This window comes from Diplotaxodon limnothrissa, linkage group LG3 (genome assembly GCF_057381915.1).
Source record: "Diplotaxodon limnothrissa isolate DT_005_m linkage group LG3, D_limnothrissa_male_GT1.1, whole genome shotgun sequence".
Classification (NCBI taxonomy): domain Eukaryota; kingdom Metazoa; phylum Chordata; class Actinopteri; order Cichliformes; family Cichlidae; genus Diplotaxodon; species Diplotaxodon limnothrissa.
In genome coordinates this window covers 48,766,729-48,780,174 of record NC_140598.1, presented here as the reverse complement: position 1 = coordinate 48,780,174, position 13,446 = coordinate 48,766,729, and the positions used below count along the sequence as shown (strand labels likewise).

The 13,446-nt window shown below is 39.1% G+C and overlaps 1 protein-coding gene across 1 annotated transcript; it reads right to left on the bottom strand.

The window, feature by feature from the left end:
* Positions 1–309: 309 nt before the first annotated feature.
* Positions 310–12,190, bottom strand: LOC146636282 (protein mono-ADP-ribosyltransferase PARP14-like). Its single transcript, XM_085350769.1, has 14 exons — positions 12,019–12,190; positions 11,801–11,925; positions 8,630–10,144; positions 8,309–8,545; positions 7,847–8,071; positions 7,641–7,695; positions 7,333–7,479; positions 6,592–6,654; positions 6,331–6,507; positions 6,004–6,180; positions 5,277–5,891; positions 4,070–4,206; positions 2,654–2,834; positions 310–602 (listed from the first exon to the last, which is right to left on the bottom strand). Exons 1-14 carry the CDS (start codon positions 12,188–12,190, stop codon positions 310–312), a joined length of 4,119 nt encoding a protein of 1,372 aa, XP_085206895.1.
* Positions 12,191–13,446: the final 1,256 nt, after the last annotated feature.

Genomic DNA, 13,446 nt, shown 5'->3' with positions numbered 1-13,446 from the left:
TAAGATATCCTTTAACACTGAAGAAATAAACTCGTGCTTGCATTAAATATAATTGCTTGTAGTATGAAAAGTGCATTGTCTTCTTGTAAGAGAAACCTACCACATAGGTACCCAACAGGGAAATTTAGTTTTGTGTGCAAAACTTCTTAAATATTTAGTGTAAACTATGATAAAGTTTCTGGGTCCTTTACAAATGTAACTTTTCCACACACTTCCAGTTACTACATAAATCTTTATGTAGTTAGAAATATAACTTTAATATTGTTCTTTTTGGACCTTCATTTTTCCACAGTAGAAAATACTTTTCCCTTAATCTCCTTTGAATGTGATGAGGTAGTCGGGGTATGCTTGGTTGTCATGGAACACAATATACATGGCAGGGTTATCAATTTTGTCCACTGCGCTATCGAAGCGGTTGTGAGGCTGCTGGCTGTTTCGGAGTGGAAGCACCTTCATGGTAGCTTGGCCCTGAGTGAAGACGCCTGTGAGGACTCGGGCGACGAACATTAACCGAGAACCATCAGCAGCTGGCTTGGAGTAGGTGGGCTGGGCTGAGTAGCTGGCGTTTACAGCAAAGTAGGTCCCATGACCGTGTACAGTTGCTGAATGTCGGAAGAAAAAAAAGGAAATTAGTAATAGGTTATCATAGATAAAACATGGTGACTTCCAACATATATTACGTAAGTATTGTAAGTTTGCATTTAATATCCTAAGAGTCCTGTTTGTGTCTATAAATGATGGTTAAATACAACCACATTCAAGACCATAAAATACTTGAAGCAGTCTGCAAATGATCAATCTGTCACCATGTAATGGTGGCAGGGACGTGCAGAGGGGGGGGGGGCTAGAGGGGCTTGAGCACCCGCCCCTTTCCTGATGAGTGCCCAAAGTGCCCTTTTGTTGAGGCAACTTTTAAATTTTTTTTATTTATTTATTTATTTATTTTTATGTGTGTGTGCGTGCGGAGTCCTGTCTGTGCCCCTCAACAATAATATTTAACTATTAATCATAGTTTTGCTAAATAAAAGGATCTGGCTTGCATCAGTCACATGATCACATTTAACCAATGATCGCCCTCGACGGCAGAACGCGCGGGTTACGAGCCGGGAACGAGCTCACAAAGAGCACGCGCATTTTTTGCGGTCCGGAGCTGCAGGAGAAACACAAGTTAACTCAGAGACACAGACTGATGCGACAAAACCCAGTAAGTAGGTGTACAGCGTACACTGTAGTGTGTAGCACCCAGGAGTATTAGCTTATTACGTACACGTTGGTAAGCTGTCTTGTTGCAACTGACGAACTGAAACAAACGAGCGTGCTGTGTGTGCAACAGCGCGACAAACATTACCTGTCCTTTTATTAACTGCACAAGTAGTGCTGGTCATAGCTGCTGGCTACCTGTGTAAGGCTGTCATGGGTCTGTAGCTCTGTCACCGTTTTAGGGAACATATTTAGTTTTAAAGTAAGTTTCTGGGCATTTCCTGCCTTTCTGGAGGGATTATATTTCACTAAAAAACGATCTAATATGCATGTCCACATAATAATTATTATAATTATAATATATTAAAAAAACACACGCTGTATTTTAAAGAACATACATTAAGAAGCAGATTATATTAGATTTATATTTTAAATAAGACAAAATTAGGATTTTACAGCAGTAAAATGATTGTATCTCTACAGTTTAAAAATGTAATAAGCTTTGCCCTGCACAGAGTGGATAGTGAAACAAATGGAATCATCATAAATACATTATTTCATATTTATTACTTCCCCCTCCTCATTGCTTTATTATTGTAGCTCTAGTAATAAATAACAATGTAAGGATTCTGGATCAGCACCATGATGCCCACAGTATATACAGTATTCTGAAGAAGGTCTAAAATGTCATTGTGTGTGTGTGCATGTGTGTGTTTTATTTAGCTGGATTTAAAAAAATATTACTCATGATATAACATTGTGCAGACATGGCTGGTAAGGACATGAGGAGGAAACAGTAGGAGCTGTGTGAGGCTACTAAAGGCAGTGCTATAACATTTTTCTGTCATCATTTTATTATAGATTAAGTGCAAGAGTTGTTAGGTGTGGATAATTAGATTATAGTTTATTGCAATAGCAAGTTGTGCCTTGTTCTCAGATAGACAGCAAGTGGAGAGTGATATATGAAATGATGGGATGGAAGGAAGAAGAGAAGCAAAGAGTGATTCACAGGCAGAGCCTAAATTATTTCTCAGTTTTTTGTTGCCTTATGGTTCCAAGCGCTGTCACCAATCTTTGCATTTTGTTATTATCTCATGACACTTGTTTAATCAGCTACCATCTCTCCTGTGGACTTTTTAATGTCTACAGTCTCAGATCAACACAGCCCTGCCCTTCCCATATTAGATTCTTGATGAATGTGTGTTGTTGTTATTCAGCATGGTTCAATGTGCCCCTTTTTAACTTTGAGCACCCGCCCCTTTAAACCTCTCTGCACGTCCCTGAATGGTGGACCAATATAGACACAATGTCAGAGTGATCAGAGCGGTAAAGACTTACATGTATATGTAAAACCTTGGTGTATAGGAGGTAATAATTTCTAAGACAAAGTCAACACTAGTGATTCGTTTTGAAGCAACAGAAAAATGTTGTCTTGTTCAGTAACAATTATCACCGTTTTGTCCAGCAAAACTCCTGTTGAATCCAGTTGTCATGATGGAGTGGCAGTTTTCCTGGGTCGTCCCGTGGTACAGAGGTTTCTCCGCTGCTCCTCCCTCGTGTGCGTTCTTATCAGAAATGTGCTTCTTCTGGGCTTCATAGGCGCGCCGCAGGTGAACGTTCTGCAAACGTTCAATCTGACAAGAGAGACCGAAGCCAAAGGATCAAAGAGATGCCAAACAAAGCAGTGTGGATATTAATTACATCTGATGGCTTAGTTCATGTCTTTATGGTGGTAACCATAAACTGAGGCATGTGTTTCAGGTATGAGAAGTTTAGATTACAGCAGTGAATAATTAATGACTTTCTTACTGCAAAACTGAAAACTTTAGAAACTTAAAAATTAAAATAAAAAACACACTTTAGAAACATGATATTTCTCAGGTAGGGAGTTTGAATTTTTCATAGCATTTCTGAGCAAATATATTGACATCGGTTCAATGGACCACAGAGATATGGTGGCCGGAAACTGCAAATATCCAACATAGATAGATAAATTGATTGATAAAATAAAATATAATGTATTTATTTTTTTAATGTGGCAATTAATTTGTTGACAGAATGTGACTGATTTCTGTTTTCTTTAATTTCCTGTATTTCTCTTTTTTCATTTTGATTTTAATATATAAATTTACTAAATAAATTAATTAAATCCAATCATGTTTTACGTGTGGACACAAAAGGATCAAAATCACTTTTATTGTTTTTATGTGCAGGTACACTGGTATAGACCCTGCGAGTTAAATTCTTGTGTGCAAGCTTCACAAGCAACAGATGTGTGCAAAATACAATAACATAAGAACAAAGAGAATTATAAGAATGGGAATCTGAGAATTATAAGAATAAATATATGTACAAATATAAGAATGTATGCGCATTACTCAATATGTATACCAAATATGTATGTATACATATGTGTGTGTGTGTCTGTGTGTGTGTATACATATATATAAAATTAAATAAAGTAAAATATACAAAATTTACAGAGGTTAGTAGGAGAGCAGGTATGTGATGATGCTGCAGTTGCCCCGGGTTACAGGACATTCTTTCTTCATATAGGAAAAAGAAATTCCAATGGAAAAATATTTTTACCATTTTTAGATTAAAAAAAAAGAAATACCTTTTTGTTACACCTTTTATATTACCAAAAAATGTAAATAATGACCACATGCGCTGCTGATATAAAGTCTGGTGCACTTAATACAATCCCTGAATGTTAACATGTATCATGATAGCTGACCAGTTAAGCAGACCACATTACAGTCAGTAATGCTCACCAGTTTGCACTGTAATGCCACAATCAACTTTTTCAGCTTGTATGCATGTACTTGTGTATATATGTACTTGTACTTGTGCAGGAAAAGCCACCCACCTTCATCACAGTTTTGGGGACAGTTCGTTTGAAAGCCTCCTTTACTGTGTGATACTCTGCAGAAGAAGTCTCCAGAGAAACCACCTTCATAGTCTCATTGGCAGCCATGGGGTCCCAGTACAGAGGGAAAGTAAAGTCTGAAAAAGACAACATGTTTGTTATATTTTATTAAGTCAGGTAATGTAGTATACACAAGAGAAGACACAGAAGAAACTGTTTTGTTTTGTTGTTGTTGTTTTTTTTTTTTGTAGGATGGCGCATGAAAAGAACAAAAACAGAACTTGTAAGTTTAGGCTTAGACACAGGGTTTTGGCTTCTGTGGGACACTTAAGTATTTCTCTAACTGTGTATTCTTGTTTGTCCTTGTTTTTTTCTCCTGTTCCAAAGTTTTTTCGGTTCATTCTGTGTTTTGGTTTTGGCATTGGACTTAGCTTAGCTCCTTAGTCTTTTGAATTTCCTGTTTTCTGTGACTTTAGTGCTTGCTTTCTTTAACTGATGATAAGTTTGTTAAAGCCCTTTTCTATTCCGATTCTGTTCCTTCAGCTGTGTCTCTATGTTTATCTTCTGTCTCTCTGTCACACTTTCATGTTGTGAGTCTGTCATCTTTTACTTCCTGTTTTACTTTGGTGGTATTTCGTCTCTTGCGCTTCGTGTCCAGTTCTTTCCTCTGTCTCATCAATCTTCCCTTGCCCTTTGTTGTGTTCTCTCTCAGCTCTTTTCCTCTGTGCCTTGTGTTTTCTAAGAAGTTGAAAAAGTATTTTTTCTCCTCTGTTTCTTTGTATTTTTAAGAGCTTAGCAATAAAGCTGTCATTGACTTTTACACATTGCATAGATGTTTTAAAATTGGGATTTGGTTCAGTCCAGCCACATATCAGTCTTAACACTGTTTGCTATATTGGTGCCCTTCTGACACCAATCTAACACTGCTTTGCAATGCAATTTGAAATCAGCAGATAAGGAGAGACTTTAATATTTCTGATATTGAAATTTTGACATTTCCTGTTTCAAAACTGTTTACTGTTACTGTCATTCCTCATAGTGACTTTTGCAACTATTTTTACAAGTACATTTTTTAATACTTTTTTAGTAGAATTATTTCTTTCAAAACCTTAACATTTGTTTATTGAAGTTTATATTACTCTCAAGCATCAAACTCCAGTATCAGTCAGGCTCATTTTTGTAACATCTCTGAGAACTATCTACTCACCTGGAAGATTCTCAAGTCGTTTCAGCTTTGTCGTCTGTCTGCTCAGTGGTCGTGTGGCCACCATTGCCTGTACATCAACCTCCCATATAAGTCCCTGTGCATCTGTTATTCCTTCTGTTAATTCGTTTTTTTCCAATTGGTGATTAGCTGATTTGGGAAGTCTTTCCCAGTTACCATTATTTGCCAGGATGCACCAAACCACTTTGTTGTAAACATCCTCCTCCTCCCTCACTCTCACCTCTCTAGTGAGGGTCATGTACTGACACTGATTCATTTTCTGCATAACCCAGGTGATCCCGTCTTTTAGCCCGCTCACTGTTAGGGCGCCAGACTGATCAGTTTGCATGAATAGACCTTCAGACTCCACCAGCTCCTTCAGCTCCATCATGTCATCCTGGTTGAGGAGTTCCAGTTCCTCCTTTGAGAAGGTTTTACTGGAGCACTGCGTCTGATATTGATGCTTCAGCTTTTCCATGGCATCGTCAATGTCCGTTCTGGAAAGACCCAGAAATGTGAAGACAGACTGCTGACTTGTGGAGCTGATTTGGAGACTGCTGAGGTATGCACTCACACTAGGAGCAGACTGTTGTTGCTGTTGTTGTTCTTGAAATGACACTGGAAGGTGGATCAAACAAATAAGTAAAATAATTTTTAATCTGCTTTTATTTTAAAAAATCACTACACTAAATAACCACACAAGATGTCAGTTTGTGAATATTTCTGTCACCTCTGTTGATGACAGCTGGGGAATACATCTGCATCGCTTCCTCTTTAAAAGCCAAGAAGACATCAATCTTAATCAGGACGAGGCGGATGTTGGTGAGGCTGGTCATTGATGATGTAGAAGACTTGATCCCTTGAAGAATAGTTCCTGCCACAACAGCAGGGTCCAACTCACCAGCACCTGGAAAAACACCACTTGCATTTAGGGGTGCGTGCGTGTGCGTGTGTGTGTGTGTGTGTGTGTGTGTGTGTGTGTGTGTGTGTGTGTGTGTGTGTGTGTGTGTGTGTGTGGCACAATAAATTCTTAGAATGCCAAAAAAAAAATACTTACCAGCACAAATGGCAGGAATTGCCACAGAGCTGTATTTATACCATTCACAATAGTAAATGATATCACACACAAATTGTTCAATAAGGGCTTCATCTCTTTGTCCACATACATGAAAAATTGCTTTACAGGGGAAGTTTCCAGACTGGGTCACATAAATTTCTCCTCGGTCCACTTTTGCTGCACAGAAAGTGACACAGGAAGCATGAGTGAGAGTCAGATAAGTAAGATAAGAAGATAAATAGCTGCTTCTCTTTTTCTCACCTGCTTTCAGTTCAGTTTCCACCTGTGGTCCAGCTACAGTTAAGATGTCTTTGCATACCCCATCTTAGAAGGAGAAGAAAAAGAATAAAAAATTAATGAATACATAAATCTGGACCTAGTAACAACCTTAGATGTATTTTTTACATTAGTTTCATTGCAATCATTCAAATAGCTGTGGACAAATCTCAATCAATTTCAACTACTCTAAGACAGATGCATGCAGTGTAATATCAGACATTCTACCCATTTGATTTCTTAGTTTTGATTCCTCTGACAGTGACTCAAGCCACATGATCTGTTTCTATTTCACAATCAATCTACAAGTATTTATAGGAAATGCTGCTGAATTTGCCTGATCCGCACTTGAACAAAAAATGTGAAACTACAACCATGATAGGTACGAGATATAAAATACAAAATGTAAACTAGTAGTTAGTTTTGCAGCCACATGCACATTAAATGTAAAGTATAAGTAACTGACTAATTACTTACATTGTGGGACCATGACTACTTGTGCTCATTTCATGATGTGCCAGTTCATAAGTATATGCCAAATGAAAACTTCAATCTTCAAAGATTACATTCAAATATACATCCCCATTTCTGAGCAAATATTCATAAATAGCTGTCTGCCTTTGGCATCCACAGAGAGCTATGCTACCATTGTGGTTAAAAATAACTTTACAGTTACAGGGTGAACATCCTGCTCACTACGCCTTCCTGCCTTTGTGTTTCACCTACCAAGGTTAAAATTTTGGAAGTCTGTTGTGTTCACCACAGCATCTGTAGTCTCATTAGTGATGTCACCAAACACCACATGTAGTTTAACTCCTCTTTCCAGTATCATGACAATGTCATCTAGGTCACTGGTGAGGGACCTGAAGATTGCTGAGATGAAGAACACCACACATTAGATTTTGTCTGAAATTTATTCTGATACTGAGGGTGCTGATGAATATGGTAAAATATGACACTGGCTGAATGGTTTTTATCTGCTCACTATGCATTAATGTCACATACTGAAGACAGTATGAGTAGTGCTAGTTTACCTTGGCCTCCCTGGTTCATATTTAAGCTGAGCTGTTTGTAGACATCGTGGTAGCACTGTAGATAAAAACACAAGAATAACACGATAAAGAATTGATGCATGGTCAGAACAGCCCTGTTTTTGTTTTTAAAAGTGCTTTATAAATTAAGTGATATAGTATGATATGCATGTTACATGTCAGATCAGGACATATTGATTGACACTGACCGCCTCAGAATCAGGGTAGCCAGGTTTAATCACAATGTGGATGTTTGTAAGAGATCCAGAAGATGCAGATAATCCAAACTGCTGAATGATGTCGGTCAACACTTGAATAGCTTCTCTCAGCGGGTATTGTAAAACAATTCCTGGCCCAATGATTGGAATGGCCACTGAACCCAAATTCAGCTGTGCACAAAGCTCCAGACACCTCTTCAGACCGTTACCAAGAGCCTGCAAATCAAAAGTTATATATTTTTAAACTATGATACAGTTAGATTTCATTCTATAAGTTTGTGCCATATAACATCAAGTTATTCCAAACTACTATACACAGACTATACACAGAAATGGTACTTTATTTAATTTCATGAAACTTTACCAATCCCAAAGGAAATTCATTCATGTACTTCTAAAGGTAAATGAATTTGATCTTTTCCATCACTATAAGTATTATGTCCTCAATTTTACCTGAACACTCTTTCCTCTTACTCCGTCCCAAGGCAAGCACTCAATGAAGAAAATCTTGGAGCAGCCCAGAGATGGAGGTGCATCAACCAGCTGAACATCACCAGGGGCGAGGGCACAACTGGCTAAGACTGAATCAAACTTTAACTTTAATATATTCCCAGCTTTGGCCAACAAACTGTTGCCAATATTTGTAGAAGTCAGCTGCTTGTTGAGCATGGGGACCACCAGAACATCCACCTGCAGAAATAATATTGAATAACATGAATGTTGATATTTTATTTTGGGATTATGGGAAATAGAATTGAATGGAAATAATCAAACCTGTTCATTTTCTAAACTGCTGAGTTTGATCTTCAGGTTTGTTCTGTTGATTGCAGAGTTTCCAACTGTGCTGTACATGCTGCTGCTGTAGCTGAGAGATCTAGGTGTGTCGCTGAGTCTGCTGGTGTTTCGTGGTCTTTGCACGTTTGGGGTGGCTGCAGTTTGCTTCTCTCGGATAATGACGTGACAGGAACCCTCTATCAGCTCTTTAGTCACTTTACCCTCTTCCTGGAAGTACTGCTGAGCCCCTGGTCCATCTAGAGTCAAAGTGTCTACTACAACACTGTCTAGAGTTGATGTTAGGGCCTTCTTGACCTCCTGAACATGACATCGAGGACCAGACACAAACACACAAGGATTTGGAAAATGTGAGGCTTGTAAGGTCACCTTGGTCTGTTTCATGCCAATCAAGTCTAAGATTTTATCAAAACAGTAGACAGTGTCATGATGAAGCAGATTGATGGTTTCTTGAGTTGAAACTTGATTCAACTGGAAGTCATGAAGAACTTCATTGAGCTTGGCCACATTTTCACTGAAGCCCACCAGTCGGACTTTGGTTGTTGAGGTTCCCCTGGCGCCTGGCATGTAGCTGATGTCCACTCTGAACTCTCTACTGTTTGCCTCGTTCTTGGCTTTCGTCAGAATTTCTTTCAACCTGTTGAGATCTATTGCACCCTGCAGCTGTACAGTGGTCACTTTAAAGTCTCTCATTACTGCTGCCTCTGCCTCATTCAGAGCATCAGAGGACAAACTGGACAGAACCAGATCTGCACCCACCTCAAAGAAAACAGGGTTTCTGAGGCTCTGCTGGAAGCGAGTTTGGTATTTTGGGATGGCATCACTGGTCTTCATGAAGGTTAGCAGAGCTGTAGGGAACTTAACGCTCTTCTCCTTTATGTTCTTAATCAGTTCAACCAGTTTTGCAGCTCCTGACTGCACCTCTTTGTCAGGGCCCTCCAAAGTGATCATGGCACTACCTCTGATGATTGTAACCTCTGGACAATTAGCACGCATTTCTCGATTGAACTCTTCTTCTATGAGCTTGAACTTCTTCTCCACAATCGGCATTACCTTTTTGGTGGGTAGGCTTTTTTCCAGAACTGCAATCTTCTCCTTCACGGCATCAACCTCTCCCACAACCACAGCATAGCCACTCTCTGTGTAAACTTTGATATCATCTGTCTTAAAGGCCGAGTCCTGCAGTACCATTTCCATCTGTTTTGGCTCAAGTACATGAAAACAGTTGTAGGTCTCGGTGAGCTGCACGAAGACCTGATCCACTTGATACTCCCATTTCTCTGCAGCACCACCAAAACCTCCTCCTGGACCCTTGTCAACCTCCCCTCTAACCAAAACCTCCTCTTCATCAAAATTTAGCTCCACTGTGCAGCCGATTGACGACAGTTGTTTTTCAAAAAATGTATATGCTTTACAGTTGTCTCTCAGGAAAAACATCAGGAAAACATCTATCCTGAAAGTCTTCTCAAGACCTTTTATGTTTGGGTTTGTTGAGGTCTAAAAGACGGAAAGAAATCAAACAAATCTGTGAGTTTATGCTATAAGATATGCTACTTATTGTGTACCACATAGGTCTGGGCAGTAAGTCAAAAATGAATCATAACCCTCTTTCAAAACCTCTAATTGACGTTATCTTTGCCATGTCATGTATTTTATTTCTTTTCTCTTTACACTTATTAATACTTCACCCATTATGTACTATCTCTGCTATGTCCAGTCTGTGGCATGACAACCATCATAGAGGAAACTTGAAACGCCGAGCCCAATGCCCAATTGACTTTAGTAAACACAACATCAATCAAAAAGAAGAAAACTATGAGAAAATACCAAAAATATCTCAGCTTTAGTGGTTCAGCATATTTACAGCACAAACCTAGTTTGTGTGTCATTGCGTTCAATTAATCATGATTTTTATTTAAAGTCATATCGCACAGCCCTAGCACCTCAACATCCATCCAACATCCAAACACCATTTTAATCACCACCTCTTAAAAAAAGACAAGTATAAGTATTTGTTTCCTAAATAAACTCGTTTCACAAAAAACTGGATTTCACAGCAGTTGCCAGTGGTACAGATTCATACAGTCCTATGTAGATAAAACATATTGACATTAACATTAACATTTCTGTTAATATGTTTTTGTTTTTCTTTGTTATGTCTGACTATGACACTGTCTTATAACAGAAATACACCACAACCCTGTTTCTAAAACAATTAGGCTATTGTGTACAATGTAAATGAAAGCAGAATGAAATAATTTGTGAATCATTTAAAACATGATGTTTTTTGTTTTGTTTTGTTTTTTATCTGTGTGCTAGTTTAGTGGCCAGACTGCTTCGAGCTGATAGGAAAGAAAAAGTAACTCAAATGACAACTCATTACAATCAAAAACTAACAGCAACGATTTAAAGCAGTACTGAAGTCTTACTTGGTACTATCAAGGTGAAAGTAAAGTGTCCCATGAGTGTATCACCATCTTGCTTGTTGTCACCCATGTTCTGAAAAGCATTATCTTTGATGGTATGGAGGTGGAGTGACATACATGGCATGGGTTACTTACTTGTCTACAAAGGCTTTAATGCAAAAGCATGCTGTGCTATCCACATGATGTATTTTTCAGGGAAGGGCTTCCTTATTTAAACACTAAACTACACTTATATTTTAAACTTTGTATCAAAAGCGAGACTCATAAGTTAAAGAAGCCTGAGAACTGTCAGCCACTGAAAACATCTGAGGCATAATAATAACGATGAATAACAAAGATGGCACAGCAAAAGTGGAGCAAACATATACTTCCAAAACTAAAGTGGCTGGTGTGTCTATTGCCCAAATGTTGTAAGAAGAGGAAGTGATACATCACTGATATTCTTCTAAAACAACAAACACATTCTGTAAATTTGTCCTTGACATCGAATTTAATGATCGTGTAGTTTTTAAAAGAGAGAGTTTTACTATTTAGAATGTATTCTTTGCAGTACTTGCAATGTGTTTTAACTATTTTACAATCATCTGTTTTTGTCAATATTGTCCTCAGCGGTCCAACTTTCCCTGGAGGCTAACTCCTCTAAAACTGGTTTCGCAACATTATCCGGCTCTGACGCTGAGTTTTTACTGTAACCAAAAGTCATGTTTGAAAGTGCAGTAAACTGTACCAGTGATTGGCTTGGCGATGGCTGGTCAGAGGTCTGTTGCGAATTTGTCCTGCTCACGGTCAGCCGCACTTCTCCACTCGGAAGAGTGATGGTGTGAAACTTCCTCTGCAAAACTCTATCTTGATCTGGAAAACATCCATAAACAGAGTCACTGAAACAGCCTGCAATTAAACACAAATCCCCCAAAAAAATATTTTACAAATAATCGACTGTCCTACCTTCTTTTTCCTTGAAACAGATTTTATAAACGCTTCCTCCGAGTTTTTCTACATTACCGCAGTCGCCACCCCCGGAGTCTCGCCTTTTCTGAAAGTATCTCCTCACTTTCTCCTTCTCTCTGTCTGTAAAGTCAGTGGCTTCAAAAAACAGTGGATACTGATATTCATCCATTTTATCTGCAATTCTACACTAACACGAGAACTTTCAGCCCGTCTAAAACTTGGTTGTGCCGCTCTGTGAGTGCCTGTTTTTGTTTCACTTTCACTTTTCAAGTATCGCATCCTCATACTTAAACTCATACACCCAGCAATGCAAAAAGTCCGCATTTAATTTTCAGGGGCTTTTCAGCTCACCTACCTACTCTGCAGGTACTTTACAAGGTGTTTCAGCTGTCAGAGTATAACTCTAAATCATATTTATGTCTTAACATGGTTTTGAGAAAGACATTTTACCAGTAATTATGTGAGCTCTGTCATTAACTCAAGCTTTAAAACATCAAAGAGAATTCTACAGATATGGCTTTTACTAAGAAGGAGGTAAATAAGCTCAGGAGATTTGTGGCAGTGACTGAATCATGTGATGAGGACCTTTATGGGAAGATGTCATGCAGTGAACAATAGCATACATTACATTGATTCTTTAAACAAGGGTGTAGGAGCCATTTTTGGGTTAATACCTTATGTGGCCGCTAGAGGTCACCTTTTTCTGTTTTGTTCATGTAAAGGTATTTAAGGTAGACGCACGTAATCGGCGTCAGGTGTGTCATTAATTGTAAGAAGGCAAACAGTTTGAGACCGCTGCGCTGTTATGTTAAGATGATATGGGAATAAAGACCAAAAAGGACAAGATAAGAACTACTGGAGTTATTGGACTGTTTACTTAATTCATACGTACCAGTGACATCGCGTCACCCCGTTAACGACCACCTCAGTCGCTTCAACCGTAGGCTTAGCCTCTACAATTAGAGAAGTGGCATCAGTTTGTTAAGATCAAATTGCTGAACAAATTATATAAATATGTTAGATTTTTCATTCTCAAAGAGTTTATTTTAAGAGCAAACAGTATATGTAAAAATTCACAGGGCAAAAAAAGCATTGTTGATTTATCCATCCATCCATCCATCTTCATCCGCTTTGTCCGAGGCCGGGTCGCGGGGGCAGCAGCCTAAGCAAAGCGGCCCAGACCTCCCTCTCCCCAGCCACCTCCTCCAGCTTATCCGGGGGAATACCAAGGCGTTCCCAGGCCAGCCGAGAGATATAATCTCTCCAGCGTGTCCTGGGTCTGCCCCGGGGCCTCCTCCCGGTGGGACATGCCTGGAACACCTCACCCAGGAGGCGCCCAGGGGGCATCCTTGTTAGATGCCCGAACCACCTCAGCTGGCTCCTTTCGATGTGGAGCAGCAGCTGCTCTACTCTGAGCCCCTCCCG

Bases quoted from the DNA above. Each gene is read 5' to 3' on its own strand.
- LOC146636282 (XM_085350769.1), bottom strand. From the start codon at position 12,190: ATGGATGAATATCAGTATCCACTGTTTTTTGAAGCCACTGACTTTACA. The intron at 6,655-7,332 runs GTAGGTGAAACA...TCTCCTTCTAAG, and splicing joins CTTCCAAAATTTTAACCTTG to ATGGGGTATGCAAAGACATC. The intron at 6,508-6,591 runs GTGAGAAAAAGA...CTTTCTGTGCAG, and splicing joins GGAAACTGAACTGAAAGCAG to CAAAAGTGGACCGAGGAGAA.